At 43.3% G+C, this 20,175-nt stretch overlaps 1 protein-coding gene across 1 annotated transcript in view; it reads left to right on the top strand.

The window, feature by feature from the left end:
- The window catches only part of BTBD16 (BTB domain containing 16), a 32,272-nt gene continuing 12,097 nt past the window's right edge, over positions 1 to 20,175 (top strand). Inside the window, exons 1-11 of the mRNA XM_088670495.1 lie at positions 1 to 237; positions 999 to 1,065; positions 3,269 to 3,428; positions 6,076 to 6,193; positions 7,654 to 7,730; positions 7,836 to 7,979; positions 8,316 to 8,441; positions 9,025 to 9,139; positions 10,414 to 10,483; positions 11,345 to 11,475; positions 17,921 to 18,040. Coding sequence (XP_088526621.1) covers positions 119 to 237; positions 999 to 1,065; positions 3,269 to 3,428; positions 6,076 to 6,193; positions 7,654 to 7,730; positions 7,836 to 7,979; positions 8,316 to 8,441; positions 9,025 to 9,139; positions 10,414 to 10,483; positions 11,345 to 11,475; positions 17,921 to 18,040 — 1,247 coding nt within the window. The 5' untranslated portion in view covers positions 1 to 118. The remainder of the gene's footprint in view (positions 238 to 998; positions 1,066 to 3,268; positions 3,429 to 6,075; positions 6,194 to 7,653; positions 7,731 to 7,835; positions 7,980 to 8,315; positions 8,442 to 9,024; positions 9,140 to 10,413; positions 10,484 to 11,344; positions 11,476 to 17,920; positions 18,041 to 20,175) is intronic.

The raw sequence follows: 20,175 nt of genomic DNA, 5'->3' as shown, positions 1-20,175 counted from the left end.
TGGTTTTTCTAGGAGAAAGGTGGAGGGGATATGCGAAGGAATTTATAAGCCTTCTTTCAGCAGCCCTTAATCCTCTCTCACTGAGCCTTGACAGGAATCCAGAGCAGCATTCCTGAACATGGCCACAAAAATGGCTCGCTACAAGCGTCTCCATGGGAAAGCCCGACATTCCCTGGAATTGCTTCAGCTAACTTCTTTTGTTCCTGAAACACCTGCTTTAGATAATACAGAACACCTGTAAGTAGTGGTTAACATTTTGAGTGCTTTTTTTCTGGGGGTCCTCAAAGATATGCAGTACTGCCACCTTCTTTTCTAGAAGAAAAGCACTGGTTAAAAGTGTGGCGCTTACTGTAAAAACTTCATGGTGAGTACCGGCACCTATTTTTTCTAGAAAAAAAAAAGCACTGCATATTTATAATGGGTGGTACTACTGAATGGTGAAGGGAAAGAGCTAACGAGACCTCTTTTGCTTCTAGATTCTAGAACGTGTGATGCATTCTAGAAGGGATGGACTGTGTTCTAAAAGGAAGTGGGGCAACAGCATGTCATTGGCTACTGCTGTTTACTCAGATTACGATTATTTTATTTTACTAGATTTATTAGTCACTAGTTACCATGGTCTCCAACTGCCAATTAAAACAAAACAACAACAACAACAACAACCAACAAATAGATTACACCAATAAAAGTTCATATAAAATGTTAACATTCTCATACACACCTACAATTCATGCCTACAGAAAACAATGCCACCATTGCCATAAAAGCCAAAGGAAGTTTGGGCAACACACCAGGAGTTACCCCAAAAACTAAGATCTTCAAGTCGGGAAAAGAAAAGGAAGGGAAATGGTGACTTAGTTTTTTTCTATATACACATGAAAGAAAAGAACCAGACTCCTACTTAAAAAGGGGACAATGTGACACTAGGAACATTTTAGTTTTGTCCTTGTGCTCTTCCTGAATGCAAACAAAATTGATGCTGTCTTTTTCACCTCCAGTTACCTGCTCTCAGCTCCCTATGTGTCTCTGGGAGGACTCTCGCCAAATGAGAAGGAGATAGCTAAGGTAGGTGTGTGGGTGTTTATGATAGCTTTGGATGACCAAGACTTCGAGAGCAGAATAAAGCTGCTGGCTAGCCAATCTAAGCTACTGGTTTAACTTACTTTACAGGTCTGTGTATTGTAAAATCTATGGACTTTGGCTTGCAACTCTAATGAAACAACACAGATAATCGTAGTCTTGCTAGAGACAATACTTCAGGTTCATCATCACCTCCCAGGTTCTTTGCTGGGCTGGCCCAATGCATTTTGGTACATGAGGCAGTGTGGCAAATGGTGCCACATCCTTCTTCCAAGTCACAGCGCAAGCCAGCCAAGTTATTATGTTTAAGGCAGAGAATCCCACAATGTTCTCTGCCCCCGGTTCCATTCTCACCAGTAGCATAGCATCTCTTCCTCCCCTATGTTCATTTGAGATTTTCCTGACATGCCTTTGGCCTCCTCCACTGCTTCCTTCAGGTTCCTGTTTCTTAATCCACAGCCTTCTTCCCACTTGTCACGGTGTGACTCTGCTTCTCATCTTTCCTTACACCCAGCTGCTTACAGCCTCTGCTGATCTGAAGTCCTCTGTGAATTTTGACCTGGTCAAACTGGTCTTTCAGTTCCTCTCACACCGACTGTTGTGCGGGGTAATCATATTTTATACATGACCTTTCACCTTTAGAAATGAGAATGTTTATTAACATTCTGCAACTTCACATAAAAGTCAGTCCATTGGTGGGCTGACATAAACACAGACTGCATATGGGAGATACAGTGCTAACCTTTGAAGAGATGCCAGGTTAAAATTCCCAGAGAAAACCCCCAATTGACAGCCATTTGAGCTGACTGACTGATCAAAATCTGGCAGTTTGAGGAGTGCATTGCATGGTGAGTTGTTTTATTTTTTTGTGGGGGGGGGGGAGAATGTTGAAATGGCAACACCACAAGGACAATAAATTATGCTGCAGCAGATAAAAAGATGGACTGAAGACAGGTTTGTGATACTTCTTGTCCCCACCCCAATTTTTCATCAAAAAAATCAATGTAGAACTTCACCAGCTCAATGGTGGGTGAGGTATTTATGGGCCTTCTGTGATCTTAAAAGAAAGAAAGAGACCAATAAAATATTAATTCTACAAAGCAGAGGTGTGCTTGTTGATATCACCTGGGAAATTGTCACCCATTGAAACTCTTTTAGCTCCCTACAAAACTCTTCCATTCTGAGGGAGAATTCTCAAATTGCTTTGGGCAATATTTGGTGAAAGGTGTACTTTTTAAAATGATCACTTACTGAAGTATAGGCAGCAGCTTGATTTGATACCTCTTTCAGCTGTGTGGGCTCTCAGCCTGGATACTACTAGTAAATTGTCTCATTCTTCCTATTCCTCAATGTATCTACTTCAAGCCCAAATGAAGGTGATTACAGTGGTACCTTGGGTTACAAACACCTCGGGGTACAAACACTGGGTTACAAACACGTTGGGTTACAGATTCTGCTAACACGGAAGTAGTACCTCGGGTTAAGAACTTTACCTCAGGATGAGAACAGAAATTGTGTGGCGGCATGGCGGCAGTGGGAGTCCCCATTACCTAAAGTGGTACCTCAGGTAAAGAACAGTTTCAGGTTAAGAACGGACCTCTGGAACAAATTAAGTTTGTAACCAGAGGTTGTTGTTGTTTAGTCGTTTAGTTGTGTCTGACTCTTCGTGACCCCATGGACCATAGCACGCCAGGCACTCCTGTCTTCCACTGCCTCCCGCAGTTTGGTCAAACTCATGTTCGTAGCTTTGAGAACACTGTCCAACCATCTTGTCCTCTGTCGTCCCCTGTCGACACTGTATTTTCTTGACAGTTCGTCTAGGGAGAAAGGAATGTATAGCCTTATAGCATAATTATAGCCTTACAGACCAACAGGACATGAGTGCGCCATACACACTCACACCATTGAGCTATTTATTCACATTATACCTTTTCTGAGGTGTGGGGAAAGTATTACTGCATTTGTATCCCACCCTTTCTCCAAGGAGCTCAAGATGGCATTCATAGTTCTCCCTTTCCTAATTTAATTCCCACAACAACTCTGTGAGGCAGGTTAGGCTGAGAGGCAGCGACCAGCTCAAGGTCACTGGCTGAGCTTCAGGTATAAGTGGGGATTTGAACCCTGGTCTCCTTGGTTCTAGTCTAACACTCTAACCACTACACCACAGATGTTCATGTGTTTATTTAAGGTTGCAGGACCTTTGAAAAATCGTTCTTTCCGCAAGCAAGCCGGGCTCACCAATCGCTGGCAATTTCCATTCAGCCCAAGTTGTGACCTCCTTGGAATTTCACAAGTGAATAAGGCCACCCGGGTTGGTCTCAATGAGACTTTGATGAGAATGCTATCAGGTATGGTCATAATTGAGAACATTGACTAACTGATTGGAAACCCTCTCTTTCTGGTTCTGGTGGATGACTGGGAAAGCTTTCGAGCTTCTTGGTAAAGTTGAAAATATGGTACTGCTGCCCATAGAAAAGTAAAGGTAATTCCACAGTATGTCAGTTTCTAGAACCAAGATTGTTTTAAAACTATTCTACAAATCTGTAGCATTACTCTCTTGAAAGGTCTGATTGGAATTAGCACTTCCAAACTCTTCCACTAGAGAGCGATTATGCATCTGTAAGAACTTGACTGAACAAACCCTGTATCTTTAAGTATACAAGTGTTAAGAGAAGCACATTTTATTATCCTGCTAAGCATCTCTCTCTCTCTCTCTCTCTCTCTCTCTCTCTCTCTCTCTCTCTCTCTCTCTCTCTCTCTCTCTCTCTCTCTCTTCTCTTTCTGTCTTAATTGCTATACATTGAAGTCTACTGTTTCTAAAAAGTAAGCCAAGTATTTTTATGCATTGACATACTCAGACAGACACATATTCTATATGTATGTGTGTACACATAAATTATATGTATTTGGGTAAGGTTCAGATTTTGACATCTTATCCCCAGATCCATTTTGGATTGGGCCCAAATGCTCTGTAATTTGCAGAAATATGAAATTCCTTTTTTTAAAAAAAAATCTATTTATTAAATTTTCCAATACAAATCACATCCAATCACATCCAAATTAATTATACAATTCCCAATTTAAAAAAACAACATTCCAATTATGCCTAATTATTATAATAAATTTTTTATATTTTTTATATATGGGCTTCCCATGCCTCGGACGTCAGAGCTTCCCTGATCACCTCTCTCAAATTGCTTTTATAGTTCTTTCCAATATTTCCGCAGCCTCTGATGTATGCCTGCAAGCAGACCTATAATAAACAATGTCTCTGTGTGGATAAAATCAATCTTCTTAATTCCAAATGCCACATTCCACGTTCGCCATTTTCTCTTCCTGTTGTTTACCAAACTTCTTCGCACTGCTCTTCTCCCCCGCTAGCTTTGCACATACCCCTTTCCAGGAGGGCCAGTCAACTAATATAAATCAAAACTCAATATACAACCAGAACTGGCTTCTCCCTATGGAGTAGTGCTCTGCGTCGCGGGCTCTCCACATCAATTTAGTTCAGAAATATGAAATTCCAGTGTTGCTGCTATGACATTCTCTGGAGTCTGAAGCCTTCCTTGCTGCCGGTCTTTGACCTGGATGGCATTATCCATAATTCTTTGCATGCTGCAGAGAGCATGTATTGCAGCTCTCACTAGAACATCCCATCCCTGCAGTTGCATTCCTTGGAAGCCTCTCTGTCATCACCCTAATTTGTGTGAAATGTGGAGCAGGCAGGGAGGCCCTGGGAGTCTCATCTGCTCAGGACACAATTCCTGGTCCAGAACAAATACCAGGGACTGGGATTGGGAGGGAAGGTTCCACCTAATGCGACAGACAGGTCATGTTGAAGAAACTAGCCAGGAAAGACTCAAAGGCTGAGTACACACCCAACCTTTATTCACATTCAAAATGCATTGTCCCTGCAAATAATAATAATAGTAATAATAATGATTCATTATTTATACCCCACCCAACTGGCTGGGTTTCCCCAGCCACTCAGAGTGGCTCCCAACAGAATATTAAGAACACGATAAAATATCAAACATTAAAAACTTACCTAAACAGGGCTGCCTTCAGATGTCTTCTAAGTCAGATAGTTGTTTATTTCCTTGACATCTGATAATGACACCATGTGTTTGGCAAGTCACTGCCCCTGCCCACCTGTCCGATTTGGCTCGACCAATACTAATAAAAAGCCCCTGGAACCAAATAGATTCCCCACCCCTTTTATAAAGCATTGCCTATCCATTCAGGATCAGATCTCACCACATACCAGCTTCATCCCTAAGCATTTTGCGTGGCTATAATGTGCTTGTGAACTATGATAATGCCTCTTGCTTGTCTGGATGAAGAGGTGGGTGGGTGGGGGGGTGTATCTAGTGTATCTGACCTTTTTGTGTGTGGAATGTAGCTTACTGCACAAAAGTGAGTCATAGCTGTTGCTCCATCTCAATTTGCAACCACTTTTTGTATCTGGTCCTGCCCCCAAGTGGCATGTGGCCTTTCGAAAGTTCCTGTTGTGGGAGTGCAGCCCTTGAACTGAAAGAGATTCCCTTCCTCTGATGTGCACTTACATGTTAGATTGCTCTAGAATCTCTTTGCAAAGCAGATTTTTGGGAGTTCTACAGGGGGATTAGAATAAGGAGAAGCCTCGTCATTCAATTTGTACTAAACTGGACTCCATCCTGTTTATTTAAATATGTGTTAACCATGTTTTGTCAAGCTATTTCAGGATGGTATACAAAAGTGTGAATTAAAATCCACACACACAACATCTAGACACAACAAATAACTATGATAAATACAAGCCAAATACAAGCCAAAACCCAAACAACAGAAGACAAAACTAGAAGAAACACAAATAATCTTTGGTGTGAAAACACTAGAATGCTTGGGCAATAGGAAGGAAGGTCTCCACCTGGTGCTATAATATGAACCATTTGATACTTGCTTTCCATGGGCAAAAATACGTAGCATTTTTGTTTTGTTTCTTTAACCCTCCAGCTGACACGCCCATCTCTCGGGGTGCAGAACGACAGGACCGGAAGGAAAATGGAGACTTTCAGAATGCGTATGATTTGAAGCATTTCCCAAGCACTCCAAAGCACAAGCATAGATCCAGGTAACTGCCAAATGACACTGACATATTGAACCTTGGTAAACGGCCTTTACAATGGAATTTCCCCGTTCTGTCAACCACCTGCATCTCCACTGTAAACAAAGAAATGGTGTGCATGCATACATGTGTTCTGGAGCTTCCCCACCCCTCTACAGGCCCAACAGACACCATCTGCCCTGTGGGAAGGAAGAGGAGAGAGAGGAAGACCAGCTGAGGCAGCACCAGGGGCTGCTGCATTCAACTTTTCCCTCTCCCACTAGACAGGGTCATCTGCCTTCTGTGGGACTGGTTGTTTTGTTTTGTTTTGTTTTGTGAGCGTACGAGTCTTGGTGTATCTGTTGTGGTTCATCAATGTTGTTGGCTGCTTTGAGGACTCAAGTTTAAAAGCAGAATATGAAGCTACCAAATAAATAAATGTCCTGTCCCCCCCGACACAACAGCACCAGCAAGAGCCAATGAAGTCTTATCGAGGCTGTACGAGTGGGAGCACTGATTTGGCTCTGCTGATCTAAATTAACCCAAATTATAATCACAACATTCATACATAACATTTCACTTTTGGCATCACAATATCAACTTTCATTATTTGATGAGAGAGAGAGAAATTAGTAATAGACTTCCTGTAAATTAGTTATGCTTGTACATATTCTAAAAACATGAATGTGCACAATACATTAATCATTTTAAGATACTTATCCTTTACACTCTAACATCATTCTAGATCCTTAACTTTTCCAACTCTATAATTTTCTTCAGTCACTCAAAAGCTGGCATAGTTAGTGAATTATTACAATATTTATGAACATATTTTTATATCCGTCCCATTTTTTTGTTAAATTGTTGTTTAGATTTTCCTCTAAGACTGTTTGTCAACTGGGCCATCCCTGCATAGTCTTGTACTTTAGCTTGCCAAGCTGCAATTTTTGGAGCATCTTGTTCTTTCCATCCTTTTGCCAAAAGGATTCCGGCCACCACCGTTGCATATAAAAACACACTATTGATTGTTTTGGAATATCCTTATCAATTATGTTCAGTAATAATATCTGCCAACTTCTCAATTATCTCCCTCTTCTCCCCACAAGAAAGTGGCAGTGACTCAACTGCCAGGGGGCCATGTTTGTAGTGCCTCTCTCTGCTACCTCATCCAGTACACTTCAGCTTATAGCAGCGGTAGCCCAAGTGGTGCCCTTCGGATGTTGTGGGCTGCAATTCCCATCAGCCCCAGCCAGCATGGCCAATGGTCAAGGAAAGTGGGAGCAGTAGTCCGCAACTTCTGGAAGGCGCACCACATTGGTCTTGCAGTCTTTATCAGGGAAAAGAAAACATTGTTCCTTTCAAATTCACTGAAACATGTTGATTAGCTGGCATTTTGTAACCATAGGTGCAACCATTTGATATGCATGAAAACAGAACAATTCTAAGTGACTGAAATCTTGGCTTCTTGTTTCTCTTTCTCCATTGAGGGTTTCATCCCAGCACAGAACTCCAAATGAGAGCCTGTTTTCTTACACGCAAAAGATCACAGAAGGCATGGAGGCAGGTGGGTAGCACCGCTTGAGGCCCACAGGCCGCTGGAAGTGGCCTGTCATCTCCACAGAAGCAGCTCCAGTTTCACTATTCTGTCTCTCTCTCACCCCCACCCCAGATGTAACCCTGGAGTGCTTGGGCTTCCAATGGGAACTTCATCGCATGTACTTCTTCAAATCTCAGGTCCTCTCACAGCTTCTTGCTGAGACTGTTCAGAAATGCGACTTACAAATAACAGAAAGCAAGCCCCAAGTCGAAAAAGGTACTGGAAGTCAGTCCAGAGATTTGTTTATTCAACCATTTGATCGATTAAGCCAGACATATAAGTGTCACATCTTTTGTGTGTGTGTTTGTTTAAAATATTTTAGGCTGCTTTTTTGGGCAAATGCCTGTCCAACGTGGCTTTCAATCAAAAACAACAAATGATAAAAAGAACATGACTACAAAAATTTTAAACTGAAAACTACCACTCAGCAGCACTCCCCCTCCCCTTTTTTTGTTAGAAAAACTGAGGTGGAAAGAACATAATTATGCTTATTGTGCCTTTCATGGCATAAATCCCATACTAGTCTTCCTTCATTTCTCATGCTTTTGGCAGAAACCAGATGTTATAAGCAGCGTCTCTTTAATGGTCGCAAAAACAAAGAACTCCTCAAACAGAAGCAAGCAATGCCTAGAGTCACAATTGCATTGGAGGTTAATGATCCAGACGTCACTCGATTTGGTAATCTGTTTTTACCTTTGATATGGACACTAGCTACAGATACAAACAATATAGGTTGGCCATTTTCGGTAGGTGTTAAGATTTTGCCCTGAAAGGCTATGTGAGGGGCTGAGGATGTAGGTGAGGAGTGGCTCAAAATGCATTTTGCTGACTGAGAAGGAGGACAAGATGGCGCCCTGCTCCTTTCCACACTGGCTCTACTGAAAGCTTGAAGATTGGTGACAGAACAACATCCTTCACCACACTGGAAAGTAGCAGGCTACTTTGGGGGGTGGGGAAGGTCACAGCTCTGTGGTCCAACAGAAGGAAAAGGAGAGAGGGCTCACGAGAAATGGCTGGCCACTTCTGCCAATACCTAAACAACTTGTTTGGTATTACACTGCTGTTTACAGTTGTATACACTGAACAGCTTGCCTGTTATAGGGAGAGGGGGCAGGCCCACAGGTAATGCTAAGTCCATAGCACAGTATTGCCATTTCACTGTATGGGAACTCAGATCAGGGGACAGAGGGAACCATTGCGCTGCACTTTTAAGGCTTGATGAATTTACTGGTGTCTTTATTTGCATCTCCTGTGAATGAAGCCTTTTCTGTTGCGCTGAAGAATTTATACAACTCTGAACTCCAAGTGAATGAAGAAGATGTTCTGGGAGTCCTGGCTGCTGCAGAGGTATTACAGTTCCCTAGCCTGTTCCAGAAGTAAGTAGACATTGGCGCACCATCCTGTCATTGGCTTTAGATGTGGGGACTGGATTGTATAGCGGTACGAAACACTGGACTCCCTCCCTCATGACTTGGTTCTGTGCAATGTCGGGTTTTGTCAAGCATCTGGTGTTGTGCACCTGGAAGTCATGTTCAAAGAAACATTTGCACAGCTCAGCTGTAGGTCTGTCTACTAACTGTTCACATAGACAGTTGCTGGTCTGCGGAGCATTGTGGCACTAGTTACATTGCACAAATAAATCAGTTGAGCAGGATCTCTGGCCATTATTAGTGACTCTGGTGATGTAACAGTGTTTTGCACCTCTCTGTAGCCCAAGTTCAAAGCCAATGTTATAGCACTTCTTCTTGGCGGAATTTTCTGTGTCTCTTGGCACGACCATCCTAAATTAGGCATTATTAGAGTGAGAGAATGGTAGAAAAATGTCCTCCTGTCACCCGGCAAAAGCACAAGTTGACGCCCTTAGCCTGCCAAGAGATGTGGAATGAATCATCTGGGTTGTTGTTTTACTGGAAGAGTCTCCTATATTTTTAAAACTGCCTTTTTTTAAAAAAAAAGAGTTCTGACTGAGCTTGACATGCAAGTCTTGGCGAAGACCATTTTATCTCAGTAGCTGATGAAATCAACATATTTTTAGGACACAGTCATATTTCTTTTCCATACCCATATAGACATATCAACATAATTTGAGCATAGAATTTGAGTAAAGAATTTTCTTACAATACCCGAACAGATAGCAGACAGGCAAACAACTTTCCAAAATGCATAGCAGAGTAGCTGGAAGTACACAGTGTTGCCTAGGAATTACAATATCATGTACTGAATTTCACATAATGATTTTTAATTTTGTTTCATTTTTGGTGTGTTTTTATTTATTTGCAAGTCATATTGGTACCAACCCTCAGATTGTTTTAAATATAGGTCGCATCCATTTTGGCCTTCTGGGGACAAACATTGCTCTTCATCAAGGGCTTTGCCATATAAATAATTAAATTGTTTGGTGATTTCTTTAAAATGTTTATTTTAACATGGTCCTTTCCTACAGCACTACTGTTGGAAAAGATGCTGCTGTTTGAACTGGGTTGGGTTGGGTTGGGGGGGGGGTTCAGAACCCAGGTATGGTAGCAATGATATTGCTGAAGCTTTGCCCAGGAGATGGGTGAAATGCTCTCCTGCTTCTTTTTCTCTATTTCTTCTCCCCTTATGCTCACAACTCGCATTAATAGCCTTTTCTCTTTTCCTGCCCCCCAAGGTGTGTGCAGCTTATGAGAGGAAACATTTGCCCAGCCAGTGTCTGCAGCTATTATTCTGCAGGCTGCAAGGTGAGCTGTAAACCTGATGGATTTGATTTTAGCTGAGCCTGGTGAATGTTCATGGACCCACTTGTTGCTGACATTTGCACCTCTGCAATTTTCTAGAGCCCTCTGTGCAGGCTTGGTGTTTCTTTGTAGCAACAGGGCTTCTGTTTTATTGATCTTATCACCCCACCCTCGGATTGCCTCTGGGGGGGGCGGTGTCCAGACAACTTGCTTCTAAGCATGCATTGAACACATGAATGGAGGTTTGATAGGACACTATCTGCCACACCCTTTCGCTTCGACCTCTGACCTTTCCCACTGAGAGCCCCATGTTCAGTGTTCATGTAAAGGGAGGCTACATGTTTGCACTGACTGTGTAGCCGCTGGAGACACAATCTCTCTCTTCTCCCTCCCCGGTGCAAGGGGTGTGGGTGTCTGAACACCTCTTTAGCGGTGCAAAAAGGAAGTTCTTAAAGAAATATGGCCTGTCTCCAAGACAGAACAGTGACAGAGGAACACAACCGGGTTAGCCATTGAGAGTGCAGACTCAGCAGGAAAATAAGAACTTAGGATGAGACTGCTGGATCAGGCCAAAAGCTCACCCAGTCCAGCAATCTGTTCTTCTCATAGTGGTCATTCAGATGGCCAGGGAAGCCTTGAGATTCCCAGCAAATGGCATTGCCCCTGACAGCAGCAAATCTCTACAATATGTGAATTAATAGTATTCACACTATACATTTTAGGTGTGCACTTAAAATCCAATATTTTTAGTACAGTACTTTTAGTTTCAATCTGAATATGATGTCTCAATTTCCAGTTTCTACCACAAGATGGTCCCAGAGTTCAGAATTTCTTTGACACTTTTCTCCCCTCCCTTGAAATCAGTACCAGCAGCCCACCTTGATCACCGAATGTGAAAGATGGATAGAGGTGAACCTTGTCCCGCAGCTTGGCTCTCAGATTCACCTGCGGCAGCTGCCCCTGGAACTACTGCAGAAAGTGATTAGATCTTCAAGGTCAGAGGGATGTGCAATATTTTGTTCTATAAAAGGAAGTTTTGTGCAGGCAGATCAGACGAAGGCTAAATAAGCAGGTCTTTGGAGGGTTCTGCTCTCTAGGAAGCTACAGGAAGTGGGATCACAAGTCAGTTGGGTTCTTTTTATTGATGAAAACGGAGAGCAGGAGTTCTGAGGAGGGCGAACGGATACAATGCTTTCATAGCAATTCAGTATATATGGGGAATGGACATGGCTCTGCCAATATATACTCTGCAGCACTGCCTTCTGCCAGATACTATAGACATCATAGGCATTACAGTCATACCTCGGTTTAAGTACACCTCGGTTTGAGTATTTTCAGTTTAAGTACTCTGTGGACCTGTCTGGAACGGATTAATCCACTTTCCATTACTTTCAATGGGAAAGTTCGCTTCAGGTTAAGTACGCTTCAGGTTAAGTACGGACTTCCGGAACCAATTACACTCATACCTCGGGTTAAGTACGCTTCAGGTTGAGTACTCCACGGACCCGTCTGGAACAGATTAATCTACTTTCCATTACTTTCAATGGGAAAGTTCACTTCAGGTTAAGTACACTTCAGGTTAAGTACAGACTTCCAGAACCAATTGTGCTTGTAAACCGAGGTACCACTGTAGTGCAGGGGTCAGCAAACTATATATATATTGGGGGGGGGGATGAACGAATTCCTATGCACCACAAGTAACCCAGAGATGCATTTTAAATAAAAGCACACATTCTACTCATGTAAAAACACGCTGATTCCCGGACCGTCCGCAGGCCGGATTTAGAAGGTGATTGGGCCGGATCTGGCCCCCGGGCCTTAGTTTGCCTACCCATGCATTACTGTTTGGGGGCTTTATGTAATACTATTCATATATTCATATTCCTCCTCCCTTTCAGATTAAAAATATATATGCGGCTTTCACATTAAGATAATATAATAAAATGCACACATTACAATAAGAGATATAAAACAGCAGATAAAGCAGCATAAAACTTCTGCTCTGGTCAGACCTCACCTGGAGTACTGTGTCCAGTTCTGGGCACCACAGTTCAAGAAGGATACTGACAAGCTGGAACGTGTCCAGAAGAGGGCAACCAAAATGGTCAAAGGCCTGGAAACGATGCCTTATGAGGAATGGCTTAGGGAGCTGGGTATGTTTAGCCTGGAGAAGAGAAGGTTAAGGGGTGATATGATAGCCATGTTCAAATATATGAAAGGATGTCATATGGAGGAGGGAGAAAGGTTGTTTTCTGCTGCTCCAGAGAAGCGGACACGGAGCAATGGATTCAAACTTCAAGAAAGAAGATTCCACCTAAACATTAGGAAGAACTTCCTGACAGTAAGAGCTGTTCGGCAGTAGAATTTGCTACCAAGGAGTGTGGTGGAGTCTCCTTCTTTGGAGGTCTTTAAGCAGAGGCTTGACAGGCATATGTCAAGAATGCTTTGATGGTGTTTCCTGCTTGGCAGGGGGTTGGACTGGATGGCCCTTGTGGTCTCTTCCAACTTTATGATTCTATGAAACTCCTCCCCCCCCAAAAAAAAATCCAGGAGAAATCAAAAGGTCCCCATTCAGCAGTGAAAATATAGCAGCCCATCTATAAAACTGACCCTCCCTGGAGAGGTCATTTGATAGGCTAAGTGCCACTGTGGATAAGCCTCCCTTAAAGTTGGAACTCCCATCCAATAGCTTTAATGGATAAATCAGGTTGGGACATAGGCAAGGCACAGGTTACAAGGTGCAGCAGGTACATAAGAGGTATAAGCAGACGGCTAAGGGCAAGCTCAGACATTGATCCAACAAGCGATGGGCTCTCTGCACCTGCATTTTGAAGGGTAGGGCAGGCGCAACTCATAGTGCAACAAGTGGTTGCCATCTTGGGACTGGGCAAGTAAATGGGCACTCATTTGAGTGGGCTGGGTCTGCCAGGTTTGTTCATGTTGGTGTTGGCATTGTCTTTGGAGATGGAGGTGGTGGTGCTGGCATTGGCTGGGCCTCCAGTTTACTCTCGGTCCCCTCCGTAGGAAAGGGATGAAAGGGTTAAACCTCCCATCCACATAAACAGCTGCTGATCGATATAATTGGTTAATGTTTTTGACTGTCCATCATCCAGTCATTTCTTAAGAGGTCTATAAAGGGTCATTCCCGTACTCCACCCGAGCAATAAGTTGGAGAGGCCCAGGTGCTAAGCTATGTGCTGTGAACGACTGTTCTGTTCGTTTTTCAAAATCGCAGATTTGATGGGTGCTATTTTCTCATGCATTTCGGTAAGCAGGAATGATCAGGTGCAACCTTTGTTTGGAGAAGGAACTTTTAGTACAGAGGGAACATGCCCATCGGATGAAAGCTACTGACTCTTGCGAGCAAAGGATTTAGCAGACATGACGGTTGGTTTTCTTTGGATTCTGCCACTCCACAAGTTGTTTTTAAAATGAAACCTAATATTGACTTGACCAGAAGTTCTCTGTTTTATGGCCACTGTAATTGCTCTCTTATGAAAACCACTGTCCTAGCAGATGTGTTATGAAGCAGCAACCTAATTCCATGGAAAGTCTTACTTAACTTGAGCAAAACAGATTGTTTTTATGCCTGTGACATGTCACATTGGGAGTAAGAGGCTGCCATGTGAATTAAATTTTCTGTGTGTGACTTAGCTTTGCTAGGGCGTTAAAGGTTTCTTACGTGGATTCAGCAGGTGTCCTCTGATTTGCAATCTGATTTCAGGTATCATTTGAATCTGCTTTCGATCTTTGGCTCACCTCTGTCCACTGTCTAGTCCTGGCTGCAGGGCCAGTGCTACCATTAAGGCGAGCTAGGCCATCGCCTAGAGCGCCAACATGGAGGAGGCGCTGGCCAACCTGCCCCCCCCACTGCCCGCCGCCCGCCGTGCCCAGAAGGGAGAGCGAGGGCTCCGGCAGCGCCTTCCCTCTCCGCCAGCACAGCGAGCCGCCGGGGCTGCAGGCAGGCAGGAGAGCACCTGCCGCGACGCCCAGAAGCTCTGAGCTGCAACAGGCGCTCGTGGGGCCATGGCGGGAGAGCGAGCGGGGGATGAGGGGCGTGGCGCTGTAGCAGCCGCCCTGGGGCGGGTCATGCCTTCTGCTTCCGGGTCTCCTGAGCTCACTGCCTTGGCAGCCGGCTCCTCCTCCACGCTCTGCCTCCTTGAATGGGCCTGGGGGGGCTCTGTGAGGCCCCGGCTGCGCTGCGCACCCAGAGTAGGCGCCGCCCACCACGTTGGGGAGGAAGGTGCGCCCTGAGCAGAAGGCACACTGCTGGGGCCTCGCCGGGCACATCTGCGACACCGCCGACATCCGCCTGCACCGGGACGACGCCATCTCCACCTGCGGTGAGTTCGGCGTGGCCGGTGAGTGGGGCACGAGCCAGGTGGCATTAAGGAGCCGGGCCGAACGACCCACAAGGGCGGCTGCAGGGTTGGAGCGAGGGGAGCTCCCTCCCCCCCAGGACTCGGGCAAAGCAACCTTCTCGAGTGCTTGAGGGAGGGAGAAGAAGCAAAGAGGGCTTCTGTGTCCTGCAGTCCCGTAGGAGGAGGCCGTCGGCGGGGCTGTGCGGCTCCCCAGCTCGCTGCGCTCGCTGGGGCACCCCTGGGGGCCCGGCACCCTGTGTTTGATATATGATTGGCCGGGGGGCACCAGAAGGTGATCTTGCCTAGGGCGCAAAAAACCCTAGCACCAGCCCTGCCTGGCTGGCAGTGGCTGCTCAGTGCAAGGTTTTTTCCCTAATGCTCATTGATGCACTGAAGGAGGCACGGTTTCACCGATAGGAGAAGTGGTGTGGGGTAGGCTTAAATATTTTGTCTTCGCATGTTGCATTCCTGAGAACAATTGTCCCTCTTCACCTTGTATTTTTTATAAAAAGGACACAATGTGATTGCTAATCACATAATTATTAAGCCCCAGAGATTTTGTCAGAAATGGGAGTGGGGGTTTTTTTGCATGCAAAGCAGGCGATCTACTATTGAGCTTCTGAAATGAAGGATGTGCATTTGTCAAAACAACAGTACATTTGACAATGTTTCAGATGTGGCAACACTGTGCCTGCCCTTGTTTTATTTTAGTGAGGGAGGTCTGGAGCTAGATAGGAGTCAAACAGTGCATATTAGCACACACACCCCGGAAAATAAGATGTAGGGTCAGCAAAGAACGCTTGATCATCATGACAATTCAGTTGCAGTGAGCACAGATGAAAGATCCTGTGCTGTTGTACAGGGAAGGCTATCACAGCGACATAGGAACTCAGTAATAACATAGTTGCCTTATACTAAGTCAAACCATTGGTCCATCCAGCTCAGTATTGTCTACAATGATTGGCAGCAACTCCCAAGGGTTTCAAAGAGGGAGCATCTCCCAGCCCAACCTGGAGATTCTGGGGTCCTGGGACCTTTTGCTACCAGTATAGATGGAGGGGTGGAGGAGAAATTCAGTAAACATTTAAAGTCAAATCTATCAAATTGAATAATAATAATAATAATAATAATAATAATAATAATAATAATAATGCGACAAAACATCAAACATTTAAAACTCCCCTAAACAGGGCTGCCTTCAGATGTCTTCTAAAAGTCTTCTAAAATTTGCACTTTCCAGAACAATACGTGAACAGGTACATGCACTTCTCCAAGCAAAGAATGATTACAAAAATGCATATATCTGTGGGAAAGTGTGTGTGGAAATGAAGATATGAGTGAAAATAACATACAAAAATGCAGTCTGTTAGGGAGGTTTGCTTTAAAAAAATGTATACATTACTCAAAAATGTATACATTAAAATGTGTTTATTAGGAGAAATTCACACTAATTTTCAATAGGGTTTTTTTTTAGGGCAGATTGCTGCAAAATGTGGAACATTTAAGTTAGGCATCCCCAAACTGCGGCCCTCCAGATGTTTTGGCCTACAACTCCCATGTCCCCTAGCCAAGAGGACCAGTGGTCAGGGGTGATGGGAATTGTAGTCCAAAGCATCTGGAGGGCCGAAGTTTGGGGATGCCTGATTTAAGTTATGACTTAAATGAGTAACAGAGAGAATCAGAACCGACAGACCTTTCCAGCCCTAGATCCCACTGTCAAGGCCATTCTCCTAGTTCCCACTTGATCACACAGCTATGGGCACATTAAATGTCTGTGGGTGGGCAGTGGAGAAGATCTGTTCCTTGTTCCTGCAGGTAATCAAAATCAGATATCTGAGAGTTGTGCTATATCAAAACTGAGGGTTGATGAAGGGGTGAGAAAGAAATTATTGCTGCTTTCCCACCACCATCCATTTTAGATTCTTGCTTCCGCTAAAACACTTGGTGGCTCCCAGGGGCAGCTATAAGCTCCTTGTTTTGCAGATTTATTTATAGTGTTTGGACAGAATGTCTGCTTTTTGCAAAGATCCCTTTCCCAATGACTTTTAAAGACTGCCTGTTTTTACTTCCAAAGTGTTGCTGAAAGCTGGACACATTTTCCATGCTTCTTGTCTTTAAATAGACTCTTGTCTTATCTGAGCAGTTCATTAACTTTGCCCTTCTCGGAAAGCAATTAGCTTCCTCCCACAAAAGTTTTTAAGAGCTGTCCTTAAGTTTCCTCGCTGCCATGTGACTTTCTCAAAAGCTTCTGTCTAGTTAAGTAAGATTTTGCTGAACATCTTCTAGCCCCTAATCTGTAGAGGGATGAAGCCAGGAAGATGGGTTTTCACTATGTTAGCTCAAAAACCAAGTAGTTTGCAAGTCAGAGGTCCAAACTGAATAGGCAGAACATCAGGTAGGCCACTGGAGAGGTAAAGGAAACACTGGCCTAAAATACAAGGTAAGGAACACAGGAACGCTCAAGAAAGCAGGGGCATCATTCCATGAAACAGGAATAAACTGATAGCAGAAGTACAGGCAACCCCAAGAGCCTGAGAAAAAACAGTGCCTATGCAGTGACAGTGACAAGACTTCACTTTGCTTCAGACCATATCCCATTCTGCAAGGGCACCTTTAATATTAATATTGTACTGATGCTTCACAATTTAACTCTGAATGTAGCCAAGGTTTGCTTGGGACTTTCGACTTTGCTACATCTTGTCCCAGTCCCAACAGAAATCTGAACTGCACCCGTGAAAAACTGAGCATTTGTGTCTTTCAATACTACTGAAGTGGTTGTTTTTGCCATTTTTGGCACTTGTAACTTGCATGTCATGGCAAGTGTCCTGTGTGGAACTGCAGTCAAAAAAATATGCCTGATGACATGCTGATCAATGTGCTAAAGTAAATAAAACTAACTTGAAGTAGTTGCATCCAATTCTTAAAAATAACCCAAACAGAAAAATATAGTTATCTGAGGAAAATAACTTAAACTTACACTTAATATCTACACTTAAAAATAATGATGTAACTATTTGTTTAGACAAATACAGACACCATACAAACTGGTAGTTCATAAAGATTTTGTTTTGCCTTGCAGGTTATTTACTTTCAATGAATTTCATCTCCTGCGAACTGCACTATGCTGGGTCTTCCTACAACAAAACCCCAAAATTCAGATAATTCCATCTTATGATACCGTCCTCACATATTTTAGCAGGTAATTAAATGTATTTTTAATTCCTACTCTACACACCTATTCATATCAATTGCACATATTTTAAAACTTCTATAAAGTCTAAAAGCGCAATCGCTCATGGAGCAGAAAGTCTTCAGCTGCTGGCACTGTCATCCAATACGGTAAATAAACAGCATTAAACACACACACGTACGAGGGGATAAACCCCAAAATATAAAAACACAACCCTTCAGAACGAGAGAGTTTGAGGGGCCCTCTCAAAAGTCAGTATTTTGCAGGAGGGATTCAAGCATGTACCAGAAGTTTAGGTTTGCATAATTAGTCTGTGTAGGTACTAATCTGTTTGTGCCAAGGAAACGTAGTTTTTCTCAATCTGGAATCATTTATGATCATGCTCATCATGCTGCTTTCATTCTAGATTAATTCTAGATGCTGCCATCCACAAAGGTTGGTGTGTTTTTTGGGATACGTATTTGAAAATCCTCCCCTTGGTGAGATTATCCACCTTCCCATCACTGCATACCTCAGGTGAATGAAGAAGGAAGTGGTGATTGCATCACAGTATATATACCCACCCACAATTTCATTGGACAGGTCTGGATGCACACATTGCCCTGCTGCCTACCCCTATCTTCAAATAGACCAGGATAATGCAGAATCAATCTGCAATGAGCTTTTATTATTTTGTATGAAACCAGTTTCCCAAGAAGTGTTTTTCAGGGGCAGAAAGTAAGCAATAGCTCTAGATTGTGTGTGGCTTACCTAGCAAAAACAAGAGCTTAGTCTCCTTTGATTTTAGAATAAAATGTTCTATGTGCACACCCTTAAAGTGGATGAAAACACTCTGTTGCCCTAGCCTAACAAATCCACTTAAAAAGATTTCCTCTGTTTAGGAAAGTGATGAGGAAACGCACTTAAAAGTGTGGCATGAACAGGAAGACATATACACAAACAATTCAGAACAAATGCTCAACAAAGACCAAATACAATCTGACCTCTGCATACACTTTGTCCAGGTGAACGAGGATGAATGCTCAATAAATAGGTCACCTGGGAAAACCCAGAGCATGCCTGCAGCTGATGACACTAAGCACTTCCAGGCGCCACTGTTTTGGGGTGGGTTTCAGTCACATATTTTGTAAACTGCTTTGAGGGTGCAGAAGGCGGTTTTGGAGGAGAAAGAGAGGAAGGGGTCAGGAGAACTAATACACCAGCCTTTTAGTCTGAAATAATAAGCAACAAATGGATTTCAAGCCTCTCACATGAAAATGCTTTTCATTATCTTCGTTCTTCCTGCTGTCCTCAAACAGATCTTCTTGACATTGCTGTTTTGTTGTTATTGTTACTATTCCCATAAGACATTCTTTCCTATGAGTCATCTATCAGTATAAAGAAATTACTGTTTGGCTCAAAATGGAGCTCCCTGCTTGGAATCAACCTCTCCTCTCTCTCTCTCTCTCTCTCTCTCTTTCTCTCTCTCTCTCTCTCTCTCTCATTTCACCAGGAGATAGGAAATGAGTTGTGGGTGAATCAGTATTTCCTAGTTTTACCCAAGAAGTACTTTTTATATGAAAACCTAGTGGAAAATGAGAAATTTTATGATGCACACATGTGCAAGCTGAGTGCGATGCCAGATTGCAACTACGCAGTTCACATTTAAAGTAAAGTGCATTGCTTTGCAACATCCTCTGTGCTGAAGCATTCTGTTTTCCCAATGATTTTGCAGTCAGGAGTTGCAGAGTTAACTAGCTACACCCCCAGCTTGCACTAAATCTGTTCTAACACTCCCACTTAAGTTCTCTTCAGTTTAAAATGTTTTGTCATTTGCACATCTGTATCTATTTATTTGAAGATTACTTTATGTAACCTGCTGCTATCTAGGGCATCTGGAAAGAGAAAAGGAGCATGTTGCATTTGTGCATTAAGCTATATGACACACTGGAACTTGAAGTCCACTGCTGGTTATCCAGTTTTCAGTGAGACCCCATTTAAACATGATGGATGGGAATCAAACCAATAGGGTGTGTTGAAACAGGGACAATTATAGTTCCCCAGTCCTAAACATATTATTGGAAAGTACCGTAAGTCCTGTTGATTTCAGTGGGACTTACTTGCATCTGATGACTGCAGTTGAACACATGCTTTTTTATGCTTTT

The sequence above is a fragment of the Zootoca vivipara genome, chromosome 5 (genome assembly GCF_965207765.1).
Source record: "Zootoca vivipara chromosome 5, rZooViv2.hap1.1, whole genome shotgun sequence".
Classification (NCBI taxonomy): Eukaryota; Metazoa; Chordata; class Lepidosauria; order Squamata; family Lacertidae; genus Zootoca; species Zootoca vivipara.
The sequence above is the reverse complement of the archived record's forward strand: the minus strand, read 5'-3'. Positions and strand labels throughout refer to the sequence as shown.